The sequence below is a fragment of the Mizuhopecten yessoensis genome, unplaced genomic scaffold, assembly GCF_002113885.1.
Source record: "Mizuhopecten yessoensis strain PY_sf001 unplaced genomic scaffold, ASM211388v2 scaffold6169, whole genome shotgun sequence".
In the NCBI taxonomy this organism is placed as follows: Eukaryota; Metazoa; Mollusca; class Bivalvia; order Pectinida; family Pectinidae; genus Mizuhopecten; species Mizuhopecten yessoensis.
Window position 1 is genome coordinate 2,672,938 of NW_018406415.1, and position 27,279 is coordinate 2,700,216.

Consider the following 27,279-nt stretch of genomic DNA (forward strand, 5'->3'; position numbering starts at 1 on the left):
TTTATCATATTACTATAATTACAGCAATTTAGTTCTGTACAGTTGCCTTTGTTCATATGTACATAATAATTTAAGTTAAGAGTCATGCAATGAGGTGGCAATCATTATCTTACTGTGGGCGAATATGAATGTTAATTATAGAGAATGAAAATAAGGTGACCATTATTGACATATCCTAGATAAGTGTCATATAGTCTTGTAATAAGATGATCATTATTGCTATACTGAAGATCAATGCGAATATGTGAAACGGTCCAGTTTAATGAGTATAATTTGTTCCAAATACTTGTGGATAAACGGGATACAGCTGTTTCTCAAAATATTTGGTTTTGGCAGAAAATCATTATTATAACCGATTGTGAATAAATAGGTTCAGACAAGTGGTTCTACAAAATATCATATACAATTTATAACATCCACGATACTCCAGGGGTAACGCTCACTTACATTCTCGTTCTCTGCACCCCTGAAAGATGTCATTACAAAATCGACGGCTCAGTGTGTGCCAGCATGTTGATGAGACAAGAAGGTTAGTTTGGCCATGTAATGTGCGTCAAAACAATCTGGCGGTCGTGTAACGGTAAAATTGACTGACTTTGAAGTCGAGTATCGATTGGTCAGGGTTTTATTTTATTTGAGAGCAATCAAATAGCTAGCCGCGTGCCTTCAATTTTACTATGACATGTACCCGGATTTCATAGAGCTTAAGCGAGGGTAACCTCTTGAGTGTCAGTGACTGATAAATACCAACTTTAGTTGTTTATTCAGCTTCTTGGGAGTCGTGTGAGAGGCAGATGTGGCCAAGAGGTAACACTACGGCTATACTTGCAGTCATCCTAGCAGGGATTTTCGTTGATGAAGATTTTCTCCCGCTCTCCAACTCCAGCAGATCAGATGGAATGTAAAATGGTCTCGATGGGTGCTACAGTGCTATCGTTAGGAGAAATAGAGGGACATACCGTTTGATGTAAGGTTCAACCAAAACCTTTATAGAGTATGATGAAAAGGCAATATACCAAAAGGCTATACGAGGCAATTTATAAAATACAGGCCCGTTGCTGCTAAGGTAACTCTGTAAAGGTACAGAACCCGCAACAAATAACAAAACAAGCACAACCAGTTATAAGATATGTTTCCAAAGATAAGCTCGAAAATTATTCGCAGCTTCTCATTACTTGGGATTTTGACTTAGGGAAATTACTTGGAACGACAATACAACTACATGTTAAAAGGAATAGCACATGACAATCAGATGTATAAAACTTACTCATTCAGTTGAACTAATATGTGTTACTGGCAACTAATTACAGGGAAAGAAATAACGCGCCTTCAGCCCTAGATGATGTACTTACAAATGCGAAAATGGCAGAAAACCTCAAGTCCCGTTCATATAAGACAGACGAAAACTCACGACAGTCCTTGGGTCATGATATTTGGCCTGTACCTTGTTCATGTGAATGGATTTAAATTTTGTAAACGTTGAAGGCCTTGACCTTCGTTCATGGTCACAAACATCTATTGTGCTAAAATAAAAGTTTTGTATGGGGAGTCAGACAAGGCTATCTTTCCTTGCTTTATTTGTTTAAAGTTGACGATATAAAATAATATTCCTTCATATTTGGCTTAATGAATGGGCAATAGGCAAAATAAAATAATAGCTACAACTGTAAGCCAAAGGCTAACTTATACCCCCGCTCCTATATAAACCAAAACTGTAAGCTAAATGCTAACTAAGGCAAAGCATTGCAAAGCAATCCATAGTCTCCCACCAGTATTTTTCTAAGTATATAGGTCACTGACATACTACTTCTACTCCCTCCCCATGCCAAACATACTTGCATTCCAAATCGTGTTAGCCCAGATGAACCAGTTTTGCTGAAATCGTCCTAGTAATTAAGGATGAGTTGCATTGTCAAGACAAAGATTTTGAAACAAAAGGCCATAACTCCTTAAAAATGGTCGAAATGAAAAAAAATACTACCCTGATGCACGAAATCAGGGGGTAATTACCATATCTGTCAAACTTTCATTGAAATCGGCCCAGTAGTTTATGAGGCAGACAAAGGTTTTTTTTCAACAAAGGGCCATAACTCCTTTTTAAATGGTCGGAATGAAAACCTGCTACTTGGACGCACGATGTCAAGGGGCAGTTACCATATCTGTAAACTTCCGTTGAAATTGGACCCATAGTTTTGGAGAAGTTATCTGGACAAGTATTTTTTCAACAAAGTGCCATTACTCCGTAAGAAGGGGTCGGAATGAAAAAACATACCTGGATGCACAACTTCAGGATGGTAGTTATAATAGCTGGACACTTTCGTTGAAATTTGTCCGGACAAACTTTTTCAACGGACGGACGGACGGACAAGCTGATTCCAGTATACTTCCTTAACTTCGTTGCAGGGGTTATAATAATTGCGTATCTTTGTCTATAACACAATCTCAACCTTAAGTAAGTCTCGTGAGGAAAGATTACTTTGGCAGAATACATATTCATGAGTAACTACTACTGCACATAACCTTAAATCATGCGTTATAAAATAAAGTGTTTTGGTATGATACAAAAACAGAAAATGTATCGGTATCTATCATAATAAACATTGATAATCAAATCTCTATGATTATGTGAAATTGGGCATTGATCATGTTTGGCATGCTAAAAAAGTACTTTACCGGTTTTGATATTACATAAAATTGGTTCTATACAGAATATATGTATGGAAAGTGTTTAAAGAAGTTTAAAATATAGACTATACTAGACTATAGACTATATAGAATATAGATATTGTAACTATACAAACGCAAGTTGACAATGTTGGTTATTTTTTTTAATTTTGTGAAAATTTAGCATGTTTTTCTAATTGAAAGTATCACTACTTTTACTTCATGTATACCATTATGACATATCTAATATCAAAATAACAGTTCTTTTGTACACTATAAACTATCGTAATTCATTTTCAAAATAACATTCGACTGTAACATTTACCTGTAATTTTGGTAGGATACCCCCGTCACTCAACCTGGTGTTATGCAAGGAGGTCCACTACGGTTATCAGTAGTAATTATGAATAATCATTTATGCAGTTATTGACCATTTTATGTAAATACATATGGCAAAAGAATAAAAAAAATCAAAGTGGGGCCAAATGTTGACCCCACCTTTGGGCTGTTTTAAATCTTGTTATGTTTTTTTCCCTGAAACTAAATATGTCGAGCAGGAAATGACCCGGACATCGAAAGGGTCATCCTGTTCGAAACAAAGAAACACCAGAGACATTCAAAAGCACAACGAGGAAACGGCAGAAAATGTAACATGTCTACATTGTAAAACCCTCACCAATTCTAAACCCCAACAACTAGCCAGACCCCTGGCAACAATATAATTAGATTGAAGACAATTTTGCAAACTACACTTTTTAAATCTTATTTTTTATGCCATAATAAACCAATGAGACCCGCGCAAGTGTATATGGGTCGGACCATGGCGGAAAAATGGCGTCACTTCCGCTGATCAAAGCAAGTTTTATCGCGATTAGTCAAATCGTGGTGAATATGCTTGTAATCGGACTCGATCTATGTATCAGGGTGACTGAATCTATTAGAAAGTACATGTTTAAAGAGCAGTTTAATATATCAACTTAAAAGAAAGATATTTCCATAAACATTTGTTCCGTATAAAGTAGACATAATGCTATCATGATCGCAATTAACTGTTCGCGCATTCTTTTCATCGTGATTGTCGTTTAGTTCTTACTTCGAAATATTATTAAATATTCATTTCTAATTTGTTTGTAAAATGAATCAAATCAATTTCAATTAAGCAATTTCAAATCTCGTGATGAAATAAAAAAAAAAAAAAGATAACCGGCTGCGACAAAAATAATTACAGACATGGCTGGTTACAAGAAAAGAAAATCGGCAAACCCAGATCAATTCACCCCATATTCCATAAATAAACAATTCATCAAATTAAGGAAATAAAACAAAATTCCAAAAATATAACTGCGGGAAGATATCAATGGAAACCGGGGTCAGTGATGCAAAATGAGAAAACAAGGAACGGCTTATTTACCCGAGCTACATGGGTTACGAGCTAGGTAGCAGGTTGTGTACACAAGTCCTGGATGATTGAAGTGATGCCCTGTTGCCATGGTTTCTACTTTGAATCGAAATAATGAGGGTGTGTGTGTGTGTGTGAGTGTGTGTGTGTGTGTGTGATCAGGATTCACGTGTTTATACTTTATTTAGAAAACATAACGGTTACGAAATAGAGGAATAACGAGATACATACAGAATTTCTTGAGTGATATGAAACCAAAATAATCAAAATTTGTTACGAATCAAAAATCAAAAATCAGCAAATTCACTAGGACCTTTTTTTTTTTTTTTTTTAAATACGAGAGTTTTTAATTAGACAAACAAAGTCACCAGTGGTGTTTTCTTGGTAAATATTTTGTTGACATACATGGAAGTATCTAGAACTTAACATCTATTTAGGGCCAGTGAAATATGACCTCGTATGGAATAGTACAGCAGGACAATTCCCGCGCACTAAAAAGTGCCAGTACAGATATAGTTAAAAATACAACGGACACGTATCTCAGGGTTAATACGTACATCAACAATGTAAGGGGGAAAGTCAACAGAAATGTGGATATGATCTTTAAGACGCCAATTACGTGGACCAGGATGTACTAGATATATAAAAAGTATTTGTATCTCCTACTAAACCCTTTATAAGACCATATTTAGGGACCTATTGCTTGGGCGCCCGAACTTAATAAGATATAGATAAAGGTACATATAATGTATAAAAACTTCATTAATTTTGTAACAATTATGAAATAAGTGTTTTTTCACCTTGTTGGCCCTGATGTTAGCACGCACGGGGGTCTCCAAGTGAGAGGAAACCGGAGTACATGGATAAAACCCGTGACTTTTCACATATCTTATCCAAACATTAAGCTCTCCAGGAAAATACTGGCTATGGAATTACAGAAAACTACGGTCATATAATGTAGCGGTCAACAAAAATCCTTTACGGGGTAGATACGATCCGGGACAACTCCCTCAAACTTAGCAACATATATGGCCAGTGCCGACCAAAGGCAGTATTAAATACTGAAAGTATCCAAGTAGGACTTGTAAAAGATCTAGAGGTCCTAACTTCTGTCTGAGAGTTTTTTTTATGATTGGAAAGTTTTCCCAGATTCAAGTCATAGTGAATGTAGCATATCTTTTTTTTCTCTCTCATTCAAGCCGAAACTAGATAAACACTGGCCAAACTATTACCACATTCAGAATAGTATCGTTTTGAAGCTGGAATGTCGCTGTACAGAATATCAAGCTTTGCTTGTTAAACCTATTTAATGTATACACATAGCCGGGGTATCAAATGACTAAACTGTTTTATATATTGCTTATTAAAATTTAAATAACCTGTAGAAAGATTAGGCTTATTTTTTTGTGTCATACTGAGTACTATAAGCAAACTTTTTATATATATATACACGGCCGGATAGCTTTCAATCTAATTAAAATCAGATCCGAATGCCCATTCCTCTATGATACTCTTACATTAGAATGTAATTAAGAGTATCGTAGAGGAACGGGAATTCGGATATGATTTTAATTAGATTGGATAGCTTTTTAATGAAGTCCACTCCATACGCCTTCGAAAATCATACCGGTAGAAGGCTTAGACGTAAATATATAAAGCTATTACGTTTAGAGCGACGGCTTTGATCAACTTGACGCTAATTTACACCCTAAATACATACGTAGGCACGTGCACGCGCCGCACATGTGAATATGTCAGTTTAACCAGATGGCATACGGCTAGTAGTTAGGGTCTCCTGTCTTAGGTAGCTCTGGAACAAAATCTGATGGGTTGTACAGAGTATTTGAATAGCAAATTATATCTAGAAATGGCGCTATATGAATTGTTATAAATAACTAATGTTATAACGAAAATGAATAAATAAATAACGAAATAATCATAAAACTATAGATATACTCATCTCGTATTAGTCTCAAAACAATCGTGACGTGGCCCTGTGCTCATTTTACTTTATGACATTTTGTTATTCGTGTGCATTAGCAAGATAGAATTAATTAATGTTAATAAACCCCCAGGACCTGATAATATTGCACCTAAATTAATAAAAAAAATCTATTACCCTCGCTAATATTGCCTCTAAAAATTCTTTTCCAGAAAACAATTTCACTAGGTAGAATTCCACTAATATGGAAATCTGCTAATGTTAATGCACTGTACAAAGGTAAAGGCTCCATGGAAGACCCTAATAACTATAGACCAATAGCTGTTACTTCATGTTTTATTAAGATCTTAGAAAAAATTGTATTCAAATATGTATTTAACCATGTAACTAAACATCACATAATTAGTAACCATCAATCTGGCTTCCAACCTAAGGACTCAACAGTCAATCAACTATTATCTATATATGATACAATAATTAAAAACTTAGATCAGGGTAAAGATATTAGATTGGTTTTCTGTGATATTAGCAAATCATTTGATAGAGTTTGGCATAAGGGATTATTGTATAAATTAAAAAAAATATGGAATCTGTGGAAATCTTTTTGATTGGTTTGAAAATTATGTATCAGACAGAAAACAACGGGTGTTATTTGAAGGGTACAGTTCTAACTTTCAGTCCATCTTTGCAGGTGTTCCACAAGGTTCATTTCCTGGTCCTTTTCTTTTTCTTCTTATTATAAATGACATAACCCATGCGATAAGTACAAATATTAATCTAGATTCTGTTAACGAATGGGCAAATAATTGGAAAATTAAATTCAATCCCAATAAAACCATAGTACTAACAGTGTCTAGAAGGAATACAAAGCATCCCCCTCTTTTCTTTAATAATAATTTATTACCTGACGAAATAAGTCATAAACATTTAGGGTTACTTTTTAATTCTAAAGGTACATGGGGGATCATATTCATGATATTTTTAATAAAGCTTGTATTAGACTAAACATATTGAGAAATCATTGGACACATTATTTTATTCTTATATAAGACCTGTGCTTGAGTATGGTGATATTATCTGGAATAACTGTACCATTGGAGAATCTAGTATGCTTGAATCTGTTCAAATTGAAGCTATGAAAATTATATCGGGGTTAAGAAGTGGGACACACCTGACTATCTTTATAATATTATTGTACCTTTTATCAATGATGCTAATAACCCATATGGATTGAGACATACTAGATTCTTTAATGTACCTCAAGCTAGAACTCATATATACAACACTAGTTTCTTTCCTGAAACAATGAACTTATGGAACTTTTATTAGATTCTTCTCTAACATCTGCTAATTCTCCTTTTTCGTTTAAATATAAACTTAAAAACTATTTTAATAACCAAGTAGATAATATTTCCTTGATATTTTAACAGTGCAATCCTAGGAATCTTAAAACAATACTTTGTCAAATCAGGCACAAAGTAAGTGACTTAAACTTTGATAAATTTACTGACCACCTTATTTAAGATGGCAGTTGTTCTTGTGGCGCACCGCGTGAAGATGCTGATCATTTTTTCTTTTTCTGTCCTAATTATTCTGATTTCAGACGGGATTTTAATGAAATATATAATGTAGTAAGATTTATTAGTCTGAAATTACTTACATCAGGAAATAATGAGCCATCACCAGAAACTAATAATTATATATTATCTAAATTTGAGAAATGTATTGATTTAACTAATAGATTCATCTAACTCGAATATGATTAGTATATTTTTATTAAATACTTCCCGGTATATCAATCTGCTCCGATAATGTGTGTGTGTGTGTATAACATCGAAAGTGTGACCTAGACATCTACGCCACTGGTAGAAGAGTGAGCCTTGGTATTAGTGTGTGTTGTTTAAACATTCAGCCACATCATTAATTCATATATACATATTTTCCATATAAATGTCCATCTATTTCAATAAGTAATTAATTATCGATACTTTTGTAAATATATCTTATTATTCTGTGTAAATGTATATATGTTGTACCGGTTCAGGAGAAGACTAATATAGGTACTGCCTGTTGTCTTATCCTTTTGTAAATACATGTACAATAAAAATTGTTGAAACCAATGCATTAGCAAGAAGCTAGATCTTCATTCAAGTGATAAAATTCAATTCAAATCTGCCGCGCTTTTTCACTATTTGACAAGCGTTTTATCAATCCAGATCGAAATCTAAACATATACCTGATCTCGGATCATTGGACCACATGTAAACAATGTGTTGATAACTTGATAGGGCTAGCATATTTCTGTTTCTGCTCTGTTTGTCTAAGATATCTGAAATAGCGCATCGGTAAGTTATGTATTTATGGATTCACATGTAGTCCTACGTAATTCTTTCGTGAAAACGTTGAGACATGGCGGTTCTTGGCCTGTACACAGCTATATAGCCAACGGTCGACTGCAGTAACGTTATCTGTGAAGCCTGGGCCACAGCAAGGACATCATAATTGGTTATAGCCATATTTGGACCTAAACTGATGAGGCGTTCATAGTGCTATATCATAACACTATGAACACCTCAGTTTACATTTTGTAGGTCCAAATAAAATCTTAGCTATAGCAGAGACATGTATACGTCTCTGGCTATGGCTGTAACGAATTCTCAGGTCCAAGTGGCCTATGATGTCCTATGTTTTTATAATAATTATCCCGTATACTTACGCAGTACAGTACATTTATGTTGGCTACACCAGATGTTTTGTGCGTTCGTATGGTGATAATACTCTCCAAAGGGCAAGAGAAGCAAACTAACGTACAAATCACTAGATATTGATATGCATATGTTTTAGGTATAGTGAGTGTTTTATCCGTGTAAACCCATAATATAAACGTTTACAGATAGAGGTGGCTAGTGACTAGTCTAGTGGACTTGCTTAAGTCCCCATTTTTAGCCATGATGCCCATATGCATGTACATGTACATGTATTATACAGATAAGTTATCTATGGTTTAGTGTACATCTATTGTATTTTATATCTTTTCTCTAACTATGTGATTCTTTGAAATACAAATGTAAAATATATATAATATGGGCTAAAGCATACTTGTAAAAAAAAACTTCAGCTCCATGTGTATTTGTACATACAAATACATTGTATCTTGTACATTCAGTGAATTGTGTAAAAAAATATATAAAAAAATGATGAGTCCCAAGTGGTTCTCAAAAAAATAATGATTCCCCCAAAAAATCATGAGTCCAGTACTCATATATCTCAGTCCTAAACATCACACTATTAATAATAATAGGAACCTGACATTTTTTTTCGACTACTAAACTTTTCTTTTTCTTCTAGATAAACAAAACTATGTTGATGCATGATGAACCCTAGCTAGGATTTGTGGGGTAATGTGAGGACTCCTGCAGACAGAGTTGGGGCTTTTCTATGTCTTCTTCTTTCAAAGATATGTTATAAAATGGTCTTGAATTTGTTTTCATTTAAATCAATATTAAAGAAAATCCTGTTGAAATGCAATAGAAGTAATAGATAGATTGTTTTAATGTATCTGTTTTATTTTCTCACCTGTCAGGTATGTGGTGGGTGTGGTGGTGGCTGTTGGCAGTGGTAGGGATCGTGGCAGTGGTTATAAAGATTTACATGGAGATGATTAAGGGAAAGTGTACGAGTAAGGCTGACCTCACAGGCAAGACTGCCATAGTCACTGGAGCTAACTCTGGTATGTATGTGCATTTGACAACATGCAAGGGGAAAGTACTAGACATATATTGCAAAGGTGTGAACCTCTGAAACCTCCAATGAGGGAGATCGATATCTTGCCTCATTCAAAATCTCATCCTGGATACTCCAGGGTTTACGGCTTTACGCTCACTTTCGCTCTATGCACCCCTGGAATATGTCAAAGCAAAATTGAAGGCTCAGTGTGCATTGCAGCACCACCTTGTGGATGAGATGGCAAGACCAGTTGGATCCTTTAATGTACATCAAAAGAGTCTGTCAGTCGCGTAACGGTCAAACTTACTGGCTTTGAAGTCGGGTATCACTCCTCTGTAAAGGACATGTATTAGCCTTAAAGATTGGTCAGGTATTTTTAGCCGAAACTAATCAAATAGCTAGACACGTGCCTTCAAATTTGCTATCACATATTCTAGGGGTGCAGATCTAGAGAGCGAACGTGAGTGTAACCGCTGAAGTATCGAGGATGTCAGTATCTCAAATGAAGCGTAAGGTGCATGAAAAAAAATAATCTGGCATTTTGGCCCATGGAGGAAATGTTCACAGCGCCAATCTCACATTGCTTAGTTATGATATATACACACATTGTGCTAAGCTTGTTTTCCCTGGGCTGTCAAAGTCTTCTTAAAATAGTAAGGTGCACATTGTTTGGAAAATCATGTTTCACTTATTTATATACTGTAGGACCACCAAAAATCTGCTAATAAACTTTTAGTTGTATCATGTTTATAGTAAATTCATTTATTTTTTTATATATTTGACCAATATTATTTTATCGTTTAAAACATATAACTCTTTTTTTCAACCTCTGAAATGACAGGTATTGGGTTTGCCACAGCTGAAGACTTTGCTCGCCGAAACTGTCGGGTGATCATGGCGTGTAGAAGCCTGGAAAGAGGTGAAAATGCATGCACAAAGATAATCGAGAAAACAGGAAACATCAATGTTGTTGTCCGAAAGCTAGACCTCGGATATATGGCAAGTGTGAGAGAGTTTGTGGATAAAATCTTGAAAGAAGAACCTCGTCTTGACATCCTCATCAACAATGCTGCAGCTGCAGGTATGTAGATTGGGCCGCATACATAAATGGGAATTTTTTAACTGCCCTGGCAACTATTACAGGACACGGTTCAATGGTGATTGTTTAACTCACTCACCCCTGAAATTTCAAAATAAACTATTCCAACCTTTTGAATTGGAAGAGTTCAAATGTGTCTTCAGGGGTGAATTAGTTAATGGTAAGGATATATGGTTTAATGAATATAGCTGATTGCTTTCGTTTTAAAGTTTGATAATATGTGTTCAAGAGATGGCTTCAATTGATATTAAGGTATGTTTAAACTATTATGTACCAGTAATGGTGTATGGTATAAGCAAAAACATGTTTATACATGTACATATAGCGGTTCAATGGTGTTTGTACAATAGAAAATGAACATATGTGCAAATTGGTATACATGCTTATATGTTCCAATGGTGACTGCTTGAGACATTTCCATTTGAATATTTACCCTAACCATGCAAGGCTGTTAGAATAACATGACAGATATTCCAGATCTGAAGTTGAAAAACGTTGTGTATATCCCAGGTCTGGGGAAGCAAAAGTTTATTTACAGGATTTAATAATACAGACGTGAATTGATCAAGGGGAGGTAAATCTTAGAAAGTTCTGTTTTAAGTTTAAGACATATGTAATAGTATCCACACACAATTTGTTACCTTGTATCAATAGATTAAAATTAAAAAAAAATGAATTCACTATACAACTGATTGATGACGTACAATGGTATGTAGTAATACTAGTTCAATCTTACTTCACCCAGACCTTAACAAGACACCCCCATAACAACATATTTGTTTCAATTCTGGTAATGGGACCACTCACACAGTTTACTGGACAAGCACCCTCCTGTGTGTATTTGAAAATAAAATGATCAATCAGAATATCTACTGGCCAAATTAAATAACTTCTGTTTCAGGCTATATCACTTTATACATTATATGTTGAATAGTTGAATTATTTTTCTGCAAGGTATTAAACAGAATAAGTTATCACAAATTCAATGAATTAACACAAATCATCGGCTTGCTTCAGCAACCATGCATATTTAAATGATAAATGTATGCATTTTAGGAACAAAACGAAAAATTACATCGGAGGCCCTGGAATACACACTAGCCACCAACCACCTCGGACCATTCTTATTGACTAATCTACTTTTGGGTAAGCATATGCACGTTTTTACAGCATTAATCATCTGTTACAACAAGATAGGAGTAAAATGCTCTCTCATATCTTTGATATTGTTTTATCATTTGAACTTAATTAGTAAACGTGAAGTGTTGAAATAGACTTTGTCTGTCCTACTCTTTCATGAAGAGGTTGCTGTAGCAACCAAAGACGCTACAGGAAGTGAGTAAAATATTACCTGTAGTGTAGCGGCCATGGGGTAATATTATTTCATCACATTTGAAAAGTGATTTTCCATCAGAGTAATTGATATTAGTTACTAGGGGTGTCACAATATGCCAAGAGTGTATCATGATATATTGCAATACAGAATGAATATATTGCGATACGTATCCCGATATATTGCATAGGAAGGATGTGCTCAATTTTATAAAAAGTTGTTGTCAGAATGTTATCAAACTTAATCATATATAATATGGATCACATAGATTTAAGATTTTTGTCAAACCAACCATCGATTACAAAGTTTGAACTAATTTCCACCACTATTAAAAGCCTCTTTTTTATGCATATTGGCATATCTGTTAGAATTTGTAGTAATTTGCAAAGTTAAAACACCACGCAGAACGAGAAACATAAAAATAAGCTTTTAATAAAATATTGCGATACAGCAATATTTCATCTCTGTATTGTGGTACAATACGAGATACCCGTGTATTGCGATATACATGAACCTGTTTTCCGATATATTGTGACAGCCCTATTAGTTATATAAATTAACAATATAGTACATTCTTCTAGGTGGTTCCTATGTGTTGTTTATACATTTGTAGATCTGCTGAAAAAGAGCGGCCCAGGTCGAATTGTTATGGTTTCCTCTCTAGTCAATATTATGGGAAAGATAAACTTCAATGATATGACTTGGATCAGGAAGTTTGAGACAGGAGAGCCGTATTTCGATACAAAATTCGCAAACATCTTGTTTACAAAGGAGCTGAGTAGAAGACTTCAAGATTCAGGTACATGTCTTTTTATGAATTACAAACGTACGGGATATTATTACACCTCAATGAGTTTCGAGGACAAATTAAATGAACTGCAAAGCAGTTCAACATTTGATACATCCAAAGAGTCATCAAAATTTATCCACTACTATGAAATCGGATGTTTTTGTGAGGACAAAACACCATTTCGTGGGTACATGAATTCCTGGATTACAAGTAAATCTTTTGATCTCTGTTTGCTGGATGTTGAAACATAAAAATTTCTAAATATCGTTCATTGTGCTAAGTTGCATTTAGTCCCAATATTAACCATCTCTTACAGTTTCACTAATTAAATCTGCAAGATATAGAAGAGTGTGGTAAAAACATATTGATTTATACCACAAAAGATTATGAACAACAGTCAAAGTTCTGACAATTGAATAAAAAATAAATATACACAAAACAGAGGAAATTGCAAAATTTGGCCTCTTGAGTGCTTTGACATCCTGTACGACACTGTACTCCTATTTCTAATGAAAACCATACAACGATACCTGTATATTCCGACATCTGTCAAATCTAACAAAGATGTTGTGTCTCACAGGTTGTCGGACAACATGTTGTGTTACAAAGGGTGTCAGATTAGACAGGTTTGTGATTTCTTGAAGTGGCCAGAATTACTATTTTCAACATGTTAAAGTTAAATGTTATTTATTTAGGCTAAGTGTGTGAGATAGATCTACTGTTGAGAAACACCTTGATCAATATTGATATGTTATACAATCCCATTTTCAGAGGTTGTCATTAACTGTCTACATCCAGGCACTGTACGGACATCGCTTCTCCGTCATGTTCCACAACCGTTTAAAATATTAATAGACTTGCTTGGCATGGTCTATTTCAAGGTAAGCAAAGCCTCTTTATTTCCTTTTCAAATGATAGGATCCATTTTAGATTAGGAAATATGTTTTGTTGTGGTATGAACATTTTCTTGAAGTAAACTTGGAAAGAAATCCATTTCGTATTGGCTGGATGCTTTCAAGGAAAGCTAGTCTGAATTGTAATTAGAAGGGTTTGGTGTATTTCACTATCAGATCATAATCTAAACCATTGACATGGTAAAACATATTGTAATCAGCAGGACATATATATAGAATTCATATAATGAAGGCGATGTCAAATTGGCAGGATTTATGCTTAGAAAAAATGTTCTCTTTTTAAATATTATTATTGAAGTCAAGATAAATGTAATGTTTTTAGGAAATCCCTGATATACACTTTTGCAACAAGCACAAATGGAATACCTATACTACCTACATATCATATGTAAGCCCTGTTCTCTACAACAACAACCCCCCCTCCCCCTTCCCATTGTACAGGCATGTTAAATGTTAAGCCTGTTTACAAACAGCTGTGAGGTATTCAGTTGAGAAGAATGAACAGAGAATGAGTTTCTATTATGTTTTCAGAGTCAGGAAGAAGGAGCTCAAACGACCATCCACTGTGCAGTCTGTGATGCAACTAAGGGCGTTTCTGGTTGTTATTTCATCGACTGCAAAGTGCAAGATCATTCTTGGTATATTAACAAGAAGGCTTATGATGAAGGTTTGGCCAAAAAGCTCTGGGAAGTCAGCGAACAAATGACTGGGCTAACAACATCATGATGTAAACATATACTTATTCCATATTGTAGGGTATATATAAAGCTATATGTCGGAGCTAGACGAAAAGGGTAGTCTCGAGCTGGACTAGTGGTTCTAAAACCTACTAGCCTGTGAATTGTTTTACAAAAAATCTTATCATAAGTTTTACTCTTTAGAGGAATTTTCACAAAATTTCTTAGGAGAATCTTAGGTGACAAATTAAGTGAAACTTATCGATAACTTGCATGGCCCCTCTCTTAAGAGTAAAAAAAAATTGTAAGTGTAAATATTGATAAAAATTAAACGGTTGGATAAAAACAACAAACTGGCTGCTGCGTTTATTATATTATCGCAAACAAAAATCTTAAGAATTGTCTAAGAAATATTTTTGCATTTACGAATACTTTCGTGAAACTGACTCAAAATCTTACAACAGTTAGTAAGAATTTTTGTGAAAAGATTCATTGATGGACTAGTCAGACTCAATAGACTTTCATGTGGTCTATGAAAATAATTTTGTGCTAATATTGAGTTCCTTCATTGACAGCATTGGTATATCTCATCAATCACGGCATTCTTAATACACAATATTATGAATAGTAATTATCAGTACTAGTCATATTCTAAATGGTTTACTTTTTTCACCCTTCAAATGCACTGTTGCAAAAAATGGGGTTGTTATAATGTCAATAAGTTCAAATGGACAGAATTTACTGTATACCGGGAAATTTCTCCCCAGTTCAACTTTCGCCCTTCGCCCTTGAAACCAATTTTCGCCCAGTGTTAGTTTGGCCCTTCACATTGAATTACTACATGTGTGCTATGTTGTTTACTTATATTTCTGTAGTGATAGATTTACCCTCATTACGAAGGGTGAAAAACTAGGTGAAAGTCAACTGTATAAAAAATGTCCCGATAAACAGTATTATTTATGTCATTGCTATAAAATGGCCTTCAGATGTCAATGTGTGAAAATATGTATAACTGTTGATAAACAGGAATTCCACAGAAAATCTGAAGTTACCTCTAAACTATGGTAAATGTGTTTCTTTGGATGAATTTTCAAGAAAACATGCATTGTATTTCTCAATATCTATTGATAGGACAGAGGTTAATCTCGAACGTCTTTTATGGTCAGTATATCATATGTTAGAATTTTTAACATCTGGCTTTTTTTCATGTTGAATACATATTAAGTAAGTTTAGTAACATGTTAAATCCATAAAACTGTTTTTAAACTTGGAAGTTGATTTTGAATTCCTAACACTTAATCAGATCAGATGTGTTCACTGATGACAAAATGATTAATGGCAGACTAAACCTGTTTTAATTTTGTTATTTTTGGTGTTTTTTCTATTTTTGTTGTGATGTTGTGATGTGTTATTTGGTGTTGGTCCCTGCTTTGGTCTGTGATACATTTTTTCACTGCTTTACCATGAACAGGCATTATAATTTATTCAGTTTTATTTTGTCTTCAATTTTTACAAGGTACTTACTATGTTCATGTAGGGAATGCATCCAGGAATTCCAGTTGATGCACATCCTAATTAAAATACAGGCGTTGATATATCGTTAAGTCATATGTCTGTATTTTAATCGAGTAATAATATGCACATTATTCTGATACTTATATACATGTGAATATAATTATTGATTTGGTTTACCCGAAATGGTGTTAAAATTTATTTGACAGAAAATCTATGCATGGTTGTTTTGAATGAGTTTCATTTGTTGTGTGATTTGGAGTCAAATAAAGAAAAGTTTAATACCCTATTTGAGTGGGTGTTTAACAAATTTATATTTCTTCTAAGGGTGTTGTTAAATTTCACATTTTGTTAATACCTATTGAGAGTTCTTTGGTTTTTCCACTTCAAAAACATCAATTATTTAAAAAGTAGCTCATTCAAGCACTTGTCAAATATTGAAAGCATAAGCTATCATTTAAGTGATTATATACAATTAAACTCATATATTACTTCAGGATTAACTTGAATATATTTTTCATGTTGTGGAGCTATAACAAAAAAAACGGAGTGTACTCTAAGTAAACAGCGAAGCTGTTTATGATCAGAGTACACTCCGTTTTTTGTGTTATAGCTCCATATAAACATGAAAAATATATTCAAGTCAATCCTTATAATTTAATTCACTATACATAATCCCTGTGGAAATCAACTTTTATTGATGGACTCTTTTTCTCTGAGAAATTATTACACGCTGTATCAGCCAATCAAAAGCGACGTTACAAATAGTGACGTCATTTTTTTACGTTAGGGCTGATAACATACATTTGTAAGCCAACGAAAATGCTTGTTACAAGCAAGATTAAATTAAATTTACTTAATACAAATATTTCTGCTGTAAATCCCTATATTAACACTACCTGAAGAAATTTCATCTATAGGGCTATGAATGCAATGGGATTATTGTCAATTTGAAGTTTTGAAGGTTCTTTTGCCTTTTGTAACATGAGTTCATCTTATAAGCAAACCTTAATGTCACATTGAGGAATTAAGTCTACTCCAATGTTACCCCAACTTCATCAGACTCATAATATCAGGGAAAATTAACATTTAGTTCGATAAAAACTACGAAGAGAATGTTTACTAAAATAATATAATGTCATTTGTTTCAATGTTCATGAATGAAATACTATGATATGAATACAACTTATTTGCAGATAAATGTCCATATTCCATATTGATAAGAATACAAGTTATTTACATTTAAATGTACATGTACATATTCCATATTAATAAGAATACAAGTTATTTACATATAAATGTTCATATTCTATTTGAACTTAGTCCCTATAGTGGTGGATGGGGAATAAACTTTTTAACCTTCTGTAGGAAAACCACTGATACCTTCTAATTATGGATTTTTTTAGGAAAATTAACCACATTGTAATTATGTATATGAGCACAACATATATACATATGGCATACATGTGAATTTTACTTTAGGAATGCAAAACATAACCTTACGTTTGTATTATAAGCTATGCATTTTGGTCACCTATCATTAATCTGAGTAATACATTTCTGATGTATACCTTTGCATGCTTTTGTGATTATTGATAGAATTTTACCAATGAATTTTCTTTTTTTACTATTTATGTTTGCATTTATAATATTAATATATTGACTTGGAAATATTGAAATTAAAATTGAAAACAAAATGCATTCAGACTTGTTTTGTGTATCAACAGAGCAACTCATTATAACTGACTTACTAGGAAATATTATCACACAGAATTTCAGTGATGAAGCAAAACTTGTTGTCTTTGAAAACATGACATTTGTGGATAATAATTTCTAAAAAAAAATACAGATTAATATTTATTTATAAAATGTATCATCATAAATCGAGTTAAAACATTCCGGTTCATTAACAATACATTATACTTCAACAACATGAACGATATTTTTTTTATTAAATCAGTCTTTCAGTGTGCTCATCATATTTGTATTGGTTTGAATATACTTTTAAAATTTTATAATATAAATAAAATAAAAAATACTAGCGCATTCATACTTATTGCACAGGTCTAGGGATCCATCATATCTTCAAAACTCAATCATAAAATAGTACACGGTCTCTTTTCCTTCATGAAATATATTACGAAAATAAATCACGTCTATTGATGAAGTTAGTGTGTGTTACAGTTTGTCAATATGAATTATACCACGAAATATCTACTGCAGGTAGAGGGGAAATAATTAGTTCGCTACACAGTGTGGTTCTAGAAAAAGAAGAATCACCTTTGATGACAGTAAATTGCAGCAACAAATTTCATATGCAACTTTTATTTCTGTAACTTTATTACTTGCAGTGTTTCTCCTCTCTTAATTATTTCATCTTATACATTGGATATTTCCAGTTATCCAGTTTATTTCGATTGCAACAAATCGAGCGAAACGAGATTTCATTCAATAGTGTGTTGGTTATCCAATGTATCAGAAACGCTAATACACAAGAACGTATCAGTATAAACACTGTTCGCTTCGCTATTCAATACCATACAGTACACACATGTATATATTTTCTATTGAAACAAACTGTAGTGCAGTGTGTATATGCATTACTAGTTATATTGCATTTGTCTACCGTACGCATTTGTTACTGATCACTCGCGGAGATCGGTAATACTCGGGTGACTGTAATTGTGTAATTGCCTTTTCAAAATCAAAAAACAAAACAATTAAAAATTGAATTTATTGCTTACATGTCTTAAGATAATCTTTATAAATTCCAAATTTTGTTGATTTCATGTCGGGGTTTCCTAAAAATATGCTTCGTTATCATTTTCTTTATTTTTCATTAAGCTGACAAAGTCTTGAGCAACTAGTGCAAACATTTAAAAAGAACCTTTTTATAGAAACAGACCCAGTCTACCCACATTTCAATAGATTCTTCAGAACAAAGAAATGCGTTGCCGCTATGATATTGACATGGGTTGACGATATCCACGGACGGATATCACTTCCTTGTTGTTACCATAATGTTTGACACAACACAACTGTCCTTTTTAATCGTTCTAGTTATAACTTTGATAGGTAAGTATATATTTATTATCTGGTTATTTACATGAAATATTCTGTGTTGTTACTGAAATATCAAAATAACCATTGTGTAACTCAAATGTTGATTGGCAGTTGTTACTATTCAATGAACGTATTGTATTGACACAATGGAGCCATTATAAACACGTTTGAACTCTCTATAAAGGTAGGGGCAACGCCTATGGAGATTTAACATAAGCGNGGAGATTTAACATTAGCGTCGGCCCCCACTTGGAATTTCAAAACAAAATGTATGGGTATAGGAAGCTTAAATCAGTAGCAGTTAGTTTCAGAATTCATTTTATGATAAATGGGACCTCATTGACTTACGCCAGTATGGGTGTTAAAGGTCCTCCTAGATCATTTACATGACACAATTACAATACAATTATATCATCATTATTCCAACTGTTATTTTGATACCAAATACTACTCTATTCAAAGAAAGAATTGTTCTTTTTATTGAAGATTTAAGCAGAAAAATATGTGAAATTTCATTACTAATGAGAAATTTTCTATTTTTGACACGTTAATTCACATAGTTCTAAAGCGAATCTATTTTTCATACTTGCTTAAAAGTTGGCTACCAATAACATCTTTGAATATCAGGAATTTCAAAAAAACGACAACCGGTAAATTTGTCATAAAACTCTTTTGATGTAAAAAAGGAAAAACATAACTATCTTTCCACTTTTCCTTTAACTTTTCTTCATAACGAAAGGTCATTGAGTCTTGGTATTTGGCCAGTAGGTTGTTCACGTGAATAAATTTAAGTTTTGTGAACGTTGATGACCTTGACTTTCGTTCAAGGTCACAAAAATCAAATGTGCTAAAATTAAAGTTTTTGTAACGGGAGTCAGACAAGGAGACCTTTCCATGCTTTATTTGTTAAAAGTTAACGATATCAAATGATATTTCTACATATTTTGTTTAATGAATGGGAAATAGGCAAAATGAAATAACTACAACTGAAATCCAAAGACTAACTAATACCCCCGCTCCTATATAAACCAGAACTGTAAGTCAAAGGGTTACTAGGCCAAAGCATTGCACAGCAAGCCATAGTCTCCCACCAGTAATTATATCAGTATAAAGGTCTTTGACATACTAACTGAAATCCCTCCCCATTCCAAAATATACTTTCATACCAAATCTTTTTAGCCAAAATGAATCAATTTTGCTGAAATCGTCCTAGTAGTTTAGTAGTTAAGGAACAGTTGTCAAGAAAAAGATTTTTAACAAAAGGCCATAACTCCTTAAATAGGGTCGAACTAAAAAAATACTACCCTGATGCATGAAATCCGGGGGTTATTACCATATCTGTCAACTTTCATTGAAATCGGCCCAAAAGTTTGTGAGGCAGACAAAAGTTTTTTCAACAGAGGGCCATAACTCATTTTTAAAGGTTCGGAATTGAAACATGCTACTTGGATGCACAATGTCAGGGACAGTTACCATATCTGTAAACTTCCGTTGAAATTGACCCCATAGTTTTGGAGAAGTTGTCTGGACAAGTATTTTTCAATCAAGGGCCATTACTCCGTTAAAAAAGGTTGGAATAAAAAACTAATGCCTGGATGCACAACTTCAGGTGGTAGTTATAATATCTGAAAACTTTCGTTGAAATAAGTCCATTTAATTAAAATTCAACTTCGTTGAAGTTTCTTTTATGAAGTGTATTATTTTTTTACTATCTTTGTCTATAACACAATCTCAGCCTTAAGGCATTCTTCAGAGGAAAGATTACTTTGGCAGAATACATATTCATGAATTATTATTGCTGTACATAACTTTAAATCATGTGTAATATAATAAAGTGTTTCGGTATAATACAAAAAATGAAAATGTATCGGTATCTATCATAATAAACACTGATAATTCAAACTCCATGAGTATGTGAAATAAGGCATTTATCATGTTTGACATGCTAAAAAAAGTATTTTACCGGATTTGATATTACATAAAAATGATTCTGTAGACAGAATATATATATGGAAAGTGTTTTAAGAAGTATAAAATATAGACTACCATTGTAACTATATAAAGGCAAGTTGACAATATTGGTTATATTTTAAATTTGGGAAAAAAATGCATGTTTTTCTAATTAAAAGTATCACTACGCTTACTTCATGTATAGCAATATGACATATTTAGTATCAAAATAACAGTAATTTTATACACTATACACTATCATAAATCCTTTTTTTAAATAACATTTGCCTTTGACATTTATCTGTCATTTTGTTAGGATACCCCCGTCACTCAACCTGGTGTTATGCAAGGAGGTCCACTACGGTTATCAGTAGTAATTATGAATAATCATTTATGCAGTTCAAAGATATCAAAGTAGAAGCCAAATGTTGACCCCACCTTTAACGTGATTGACTTGCCAACACGTAAAATAATGATACCATTTTGTGTTAATATTATCCTGCCGGGTAAATATATGGAAAACATAAGTTCTTGATATGTTTCTTACATGTAGATGTATGTGAATGTCGACTCAACCCTTTTACTTTACTGATCAAATTTGTATACAATTAATATGTAAATTTCAAAGCCCACACTGTTGAACTGTGTTATTTTTCTTTTATATCTAGGTGAGTGTTCCAGCATTCAGGGATGCTTCGGGACTTTCTATAAAACTGAACTGAGCTATTACTATGGGCGTTATTATGTATCTAGGAACTATTATCAACAGTATAAAGTCTGTGATGACATGTGCTGTACATTAAGTAGTAACGGCTACAAATACTGTTGTTCCAACTCTGGAGTTGTCCCGTCCTACACATCATCTTCTAAACCATCAAGCGAGGTCGTATACAAGTAGTAAGCTGCTGCTGCTACTGCTGCTGCTGATTATGATGATGATTAATACTGAATTTTTATATTCATAATCATACCATATTGACTGTAAAATATTATCCTAATGCATTCTTCTCAAGGACCAACTGGGCCAAGTTTCATAACCTTGATGATAAAATAAAGTCAAAATGTTCAATTATATGGTATTATACATGTATTTCCTCTGCAAGTTCGAGAAAATATTAGGCCTGCTGTATTCCATTACATGTCGTAAAAGGCGATACATGTGCACGTGGGGCCCCTTATAGAATCGGGGACTTTCTTATGTTTCTTCTGCTAAAGGGTTATTGACGAAATCACGATTGATCTGCTGCCGCCATTGCAACACTTTGGATATTTCAATTTTCTCTCTACTCCCTAAAAACCTTTTTGTTTCCTGGTGCCTTGCTTGTCAATAGCACATTTTTGCCTTAGTGTTGAGCGTTTGGAAATCAATGGGGTTTTTTGTCCCAGGCCGGGATATACCAAGTCCTTTAAAGTTGTGGTTATTACGTATACTCCCTCCTTAACGTTTATCGTTGAGGATTTTGAAAATAACTTGTTCATCTGTTGTCAACCAGAAAAAAATACTGTACTTGGTGCCTTCGGTATGGTATTTCAGTGAGGTAGCACTCTAAAGTCGGCATTAGGTTCATACTATCAAACGGAGGAACAACATCAACATACCCTGCCTCCAGCACACATACATAAAATAATGTATACATGACACGTGTAGAGGCACGTCTTTAAATTACCTTAGCTGTTTATAGGAAAGTAACAAATGAAAACCAAAACCAAAAATGTAATATATACTCAATGGAACCATATCACGGATTCAAGGTTTTCATGAATCTTGGTGAACAGGCGTATTTTTAAGCGTATAGTGATTATGACCACAAAGGGTATTACGGTCTTCATGCTATGATTTCCATGTGGTATTTCACTAAAAAAGAGCCGTTGAAAACATTATATAGGTACCGTTTACTTCTACAGTTACTTACTCCAGTGTGTTTGTTTCTCTGCTAGGGGAAGAATGTATGAAACAGAACATAATAAAACATGTCCTGATACACAAACGTGCACCTCAGATAAAATACTGTGTCACCCTTATAATTTGTAACACTCCCTTTGATTGGATATCTTGCCGGGGTCTATATTTCTATAGACCCCGCTCTGCCTGAGTCTATAAAAGCACGTGCGAGGGGAGAAATCTCAAACTAGAATCTCTCTTCATAGCAACAAAGATGGCGTCCGACACACACAAGTGTTCGAGCTTTACAAATCATTCACAGGATGAAATAGCCTACAGGCAATCTAAAACGACAGTAAATTCAACTAAACAGACACTGATGGGGCCTCTAGGATACTTATTGCAAGGATGGTTGTGTTTTGTCCAACATATTGTTGAAAAGATGTCCGGTATGGGCGTCTTTGGTAGCAGTCAACTTACAACTGAAACTCACAATGTGACTTATAATTTTGCAGTAAAAAAATGTAATAACAGATTGTCAGGGTGACAAATTTGTTATCTCTGGAATAGCTAATAATCTGAAAGCTTTAATATTTTGTATGTCATATTATATATATGCAACTATTAATTATACGCCATTGTTATCCCAGAAACACATGGAAAATTAAAATGGTAAATATCGTATATGCAGCTGAAAATTATGTCTTTCTAGTATTATTGTTAACATATTTTAAAATCTTTTCTATCAGAGATGTATGTTACTCAATGTTTAAAGTATTTATTGTAATTTATTTTACAGCACAGGAATCATCGTCGGTTGCACCATAGGAGGGACTCTTTTTGCCGTCGTGGTTATATTTTCATTATTGGTATTCCGTTGTATGTGGAGAGAACGTAAAAGGATTGAACCAGCTTCTATCGTCGAATCTGGATCAAGTAAAACCGAGGAAGCTATAGGTACGATTCTTGAACAATTATGCTTTAATTGTAGTTTTTGCATTGTGCATTGTTTAATTATTTATATCTGCAATGTTTAATGTAAACGGTTCCAAACCACAAGTTATAATCGTTAAAAATGGTACATTTTCAGTGATGTGTTTTTGACCTGGAATAGTTTCCATTTGTTTTTGTTTGGAGATTTTTTTCTGGCTAAGAGCTAGATTGTAGTTTTAATTGGCAAAAGCTAATATCTAAGTTACGTATTGTATTCAATTGGATAAAAAAAGTAGCTCATATTATTTACGTCGGAACAGAGGTGAACCGTATTTCACTTAAATGTTAAGTAGAATGTTTTTGAATTCACACACAATAGCAAGACTCCTGTGCTGCTTGCATCCCGTTAAGATGGGATTTTTAGTTGTATCAAAACGCAATGAAATTACTTTTTTTGTGTTAAATTTTATTTAGTGGTATTCATTTCAGAAGGAAAACAAAGTGATAATGCTTAAAAAAATACCAAAATTGTACCTCACTTTTCATGGTACAGTGTATTCATTTCTCATTTTGCTACCTCACTTTTCATGGTACAGTGTATTCATTTCTCATTTTGCTACCGTATGTCTATAACACCCTGATAACAGCATTGGTAAAGTGTCGGAGTGGCATTAGGTAGGTCCCGGGTTCAAGCCCTGTATATTTTGTTTTTATTCTTATTCAAATACTCCATTTGCTATATTTCTGGATGTGATTTATATGGAATACTTTTGTTGAAAACTTGAATAGTTATGTCATATTAGTGATAATAGTAAAATACGCCATTGGAATTTAATGGTACCCTTTCCCTTTATCGTTTTGCAAATATGTCGTTATATGCCATAGTCAGCAAAATCATAGTCAATGCATTTTTATACATTATCTTGACAAATGAAAAAACAAATTCTTCCGAAATGGAGACCGATGTTTAAGATGTGGCACGATTTTGGATACATAAAACTAGCACAAAACAAACTTCAAACTTTTAATGCCCCAGATAAGAAATTGTCTTATAAGTCATGCGTCAATATTAGTCAGACACCGAGGCATTCCGCCTGGATTTAGATTTATACTTTGCATCTTAAATAATTATATTTGTCTATGTCTGACATATCTTTTTTAATCTGTATCATAATAATTAGGATGAATTAATTTTCTATATCTCGGACCATAAGTTATTCATCTGAGTTTAATTTCTGTTTTATATCTTAAATCAGAAGTTGCAACATCATATAGCCAATTTGATATTTATGTGTGACTTCAAACATTGTGAAGCCCCCTTAATTCAAATATTTATGCATTTAATATCATAAATTATACATATTAAATTATGGAATGGATATTATAAGTTTATTTGTTTCAGACTATTCAGCTGACATTTGAAACATCATTATCTTGTTTCAGTTTCCAAGGTGGACACCCCTGTGATTGAAGACGGTTCCGCCATTATTCCGCCCTCTGCGAAGTCAACACCAGTACCCCATTACACTGTCAAACAGTAGAACGTGGTGACACCATAACTGATACTGTAAATTAACCAAATTCCGGGAACTGTATATCGGGACGTCCCCTATACTCCAGGGATCACGGTCATTTTCGCTCTCTGCACCCCTGATATATGTCATAGCAAAAATGAAGGCAGGCAGCTAGCTATTTGATTGATCTCAGGTAAAAAATAACTTACCAATCGCTAGGTTGATACCTGTCCTTTAAAGATTACAGAGGAGCGACATCCTACTTTGCAGCCAGTCAATTTTACCGTTACGTGACCGCATTGTTCTTTTTATGTAAATCAAAATGGCAGCACAATGAGCATTCGACTTTGCTGTGACATATTCCAGGGATGCAGAGGTCGAAAGTGAAAGTAATCCTTGGACTTTTGAGAATGATTTTGGAATAATCAACTTCAATTATTCTAAATGTTCTAAGTTAGATGAACATGTACTTATATGACTGCATTCTTATTTTCGTCGCTCCGGTGACGACTGTTAAGATATATGCACCATGCCGTAGCTCAAGAGCTATTTATAACACGAAGGAGTATAATGAGTTTACATTCATATATATGTTTTCAGTTACATTCAGAGGTCATGATAATTCAACGCTTTCGAACAGTTCGAAAAGGCGTGAATATATATTACTGCTGAAATAGGTAATTTTAGCATTAACACCTTATAGGGTTTTGTAATTGTTCAAATATATTGCTAAAACTTAAAAAAAAGTATATCGATATTCGATGTTATAGTTTTTGTACAAATAAGTGTTTGTAGTAATAGTGTTAAAAGATATTCGTCAAAATTTGGTTATTAATAGTATTTTATTCCACTACACACAACAACAAAGTATGTGAAAATCCAAACCATAATTGGTCTTTTATGAAACAAATAAGGACATATTTATTACGGATGTATTGGTTTGGCTTCAGGTTTGGCAGTAGTTTCACACTGTTTACATAAGGTTTGATAAATTATCAGGCTATATAGGTTATATTGCTCGCTAGGTTGTGCCACCGGTAGGGATGCCATATTTTGCAAATGGATCGGTTGATGTAAATACAAATTTGAGGTAAAATGCGAAGCGGATTTGTGCTTAAAGTGAGTTGGAGTTAGTAGCTCCAGTTATGATCGTTTTGGGATTCATTGCTTATTCTGACTCATGAACTGATTAGGTTAACAACACAAAATTAGGATTGTTTTGTAACAAAACGAAAGCACGGTGATCGTGTAATCTGTACCCATCTCATAATGGAACCGGTCTGCACGCCTCATATGTTTACTCATCTCTGTATACGCAAAACTATCATATGCCACAATATCTTATGCTTTCCATCCCTTAATATATATTTGAGTAAGCGCCGACCTACACACTTATAAAATGCTAATATAAACTTGTAATACTCACATTTACGAGCGAGTTATCTCCCGTTGAACAATCAGTAGGTTTTTTCCTGTATGTCGTAAAATGTGTGTTTTCTTTTTGGTGTAGTTTTTTCTGATATCCATCCGTGTCATCATATGTTTCAACATGCTCGACATCCAGGGGTTACGCTCACTTTCGCTCTCTACACCTCTGGAATATGTCATAGCAACATTGAAGACACGAAGATAGCTATTTGATTGGTCTCAGGTTAAAAGAACTGACCAATCGCTATAGGCTGATACCTGTCCTTTAAAGATTACAAAGGAGAGACGCACGACTTCAAAGCCTGTCAATTTTTACCCGTATGTGACCGCGAGATTCTTTTGATGTATATCAACGGACCGAACTAGTCTTCCTGTCTCATCAGCAAGGTGGCACACACTGAGCCTTCAATCTCCAGGGGTTGCAGAGAGCAAACGTGAGCGTACGTAATCCCT

The 27,279-nt window shown here is 33.9% G+C and overlaps 2 protein-coding genes across 2 annotated transcripts; both read left to right on the forward strand.

The window, feature by feature from the left end:
- The first annotated feature begins 8,255 nt into the window (after positions 1–8,255).
- On the forward strand, positions 8,256–16,126 carry LOC110451735 (retinol dehydrogenase 14-like). Its single transcript, XM_021499900.1, has 7 exons — positions 8,256–8,350; positions 9,589–9,735; positions 10,573–10,812; positions 11,887–11,976; positions 12,777–12,962; positions 13,725–13,834; positions 14,399–16,126. The coding sequence occupies exons 2-7, from the start codon at positions 9,591–9,593 to the stop codon at positions 14,591–14,593; spliced, it is 966 nt and encodes a 321-aa protein (XP_021355575.1). The 5' UTR covers positions 8,256–8,350; positions 9,589–9,590; the 3' UTR covers positions 14,594–16,126.
- A 2,879-nt stretch (positions 16,127–19,005) lies between these two features.
- LOC110451780 lies at positions 19,006–25,585 on the forward strand. The gene is made up of 4 exons (XM_021499954.1): positions 19,006–19,131; positions 21,738–21,949; positions 23,749–23,908; positions 25,328–25,585. The coding sequence occupies exons 1-4, from the start codon at positions 19,077–19,079 to the stop codon at positions 25,423–25,425; spliced, it is 525 nt and encodes a 174-aa protein (XP_021355629.1). The 5' UTR covers positions 19,006–19,076; the 3' UTR covers positions 25,426–25,585.
- Positions 25,586–27,279: the final 1,694 nt, after the last annotated feature.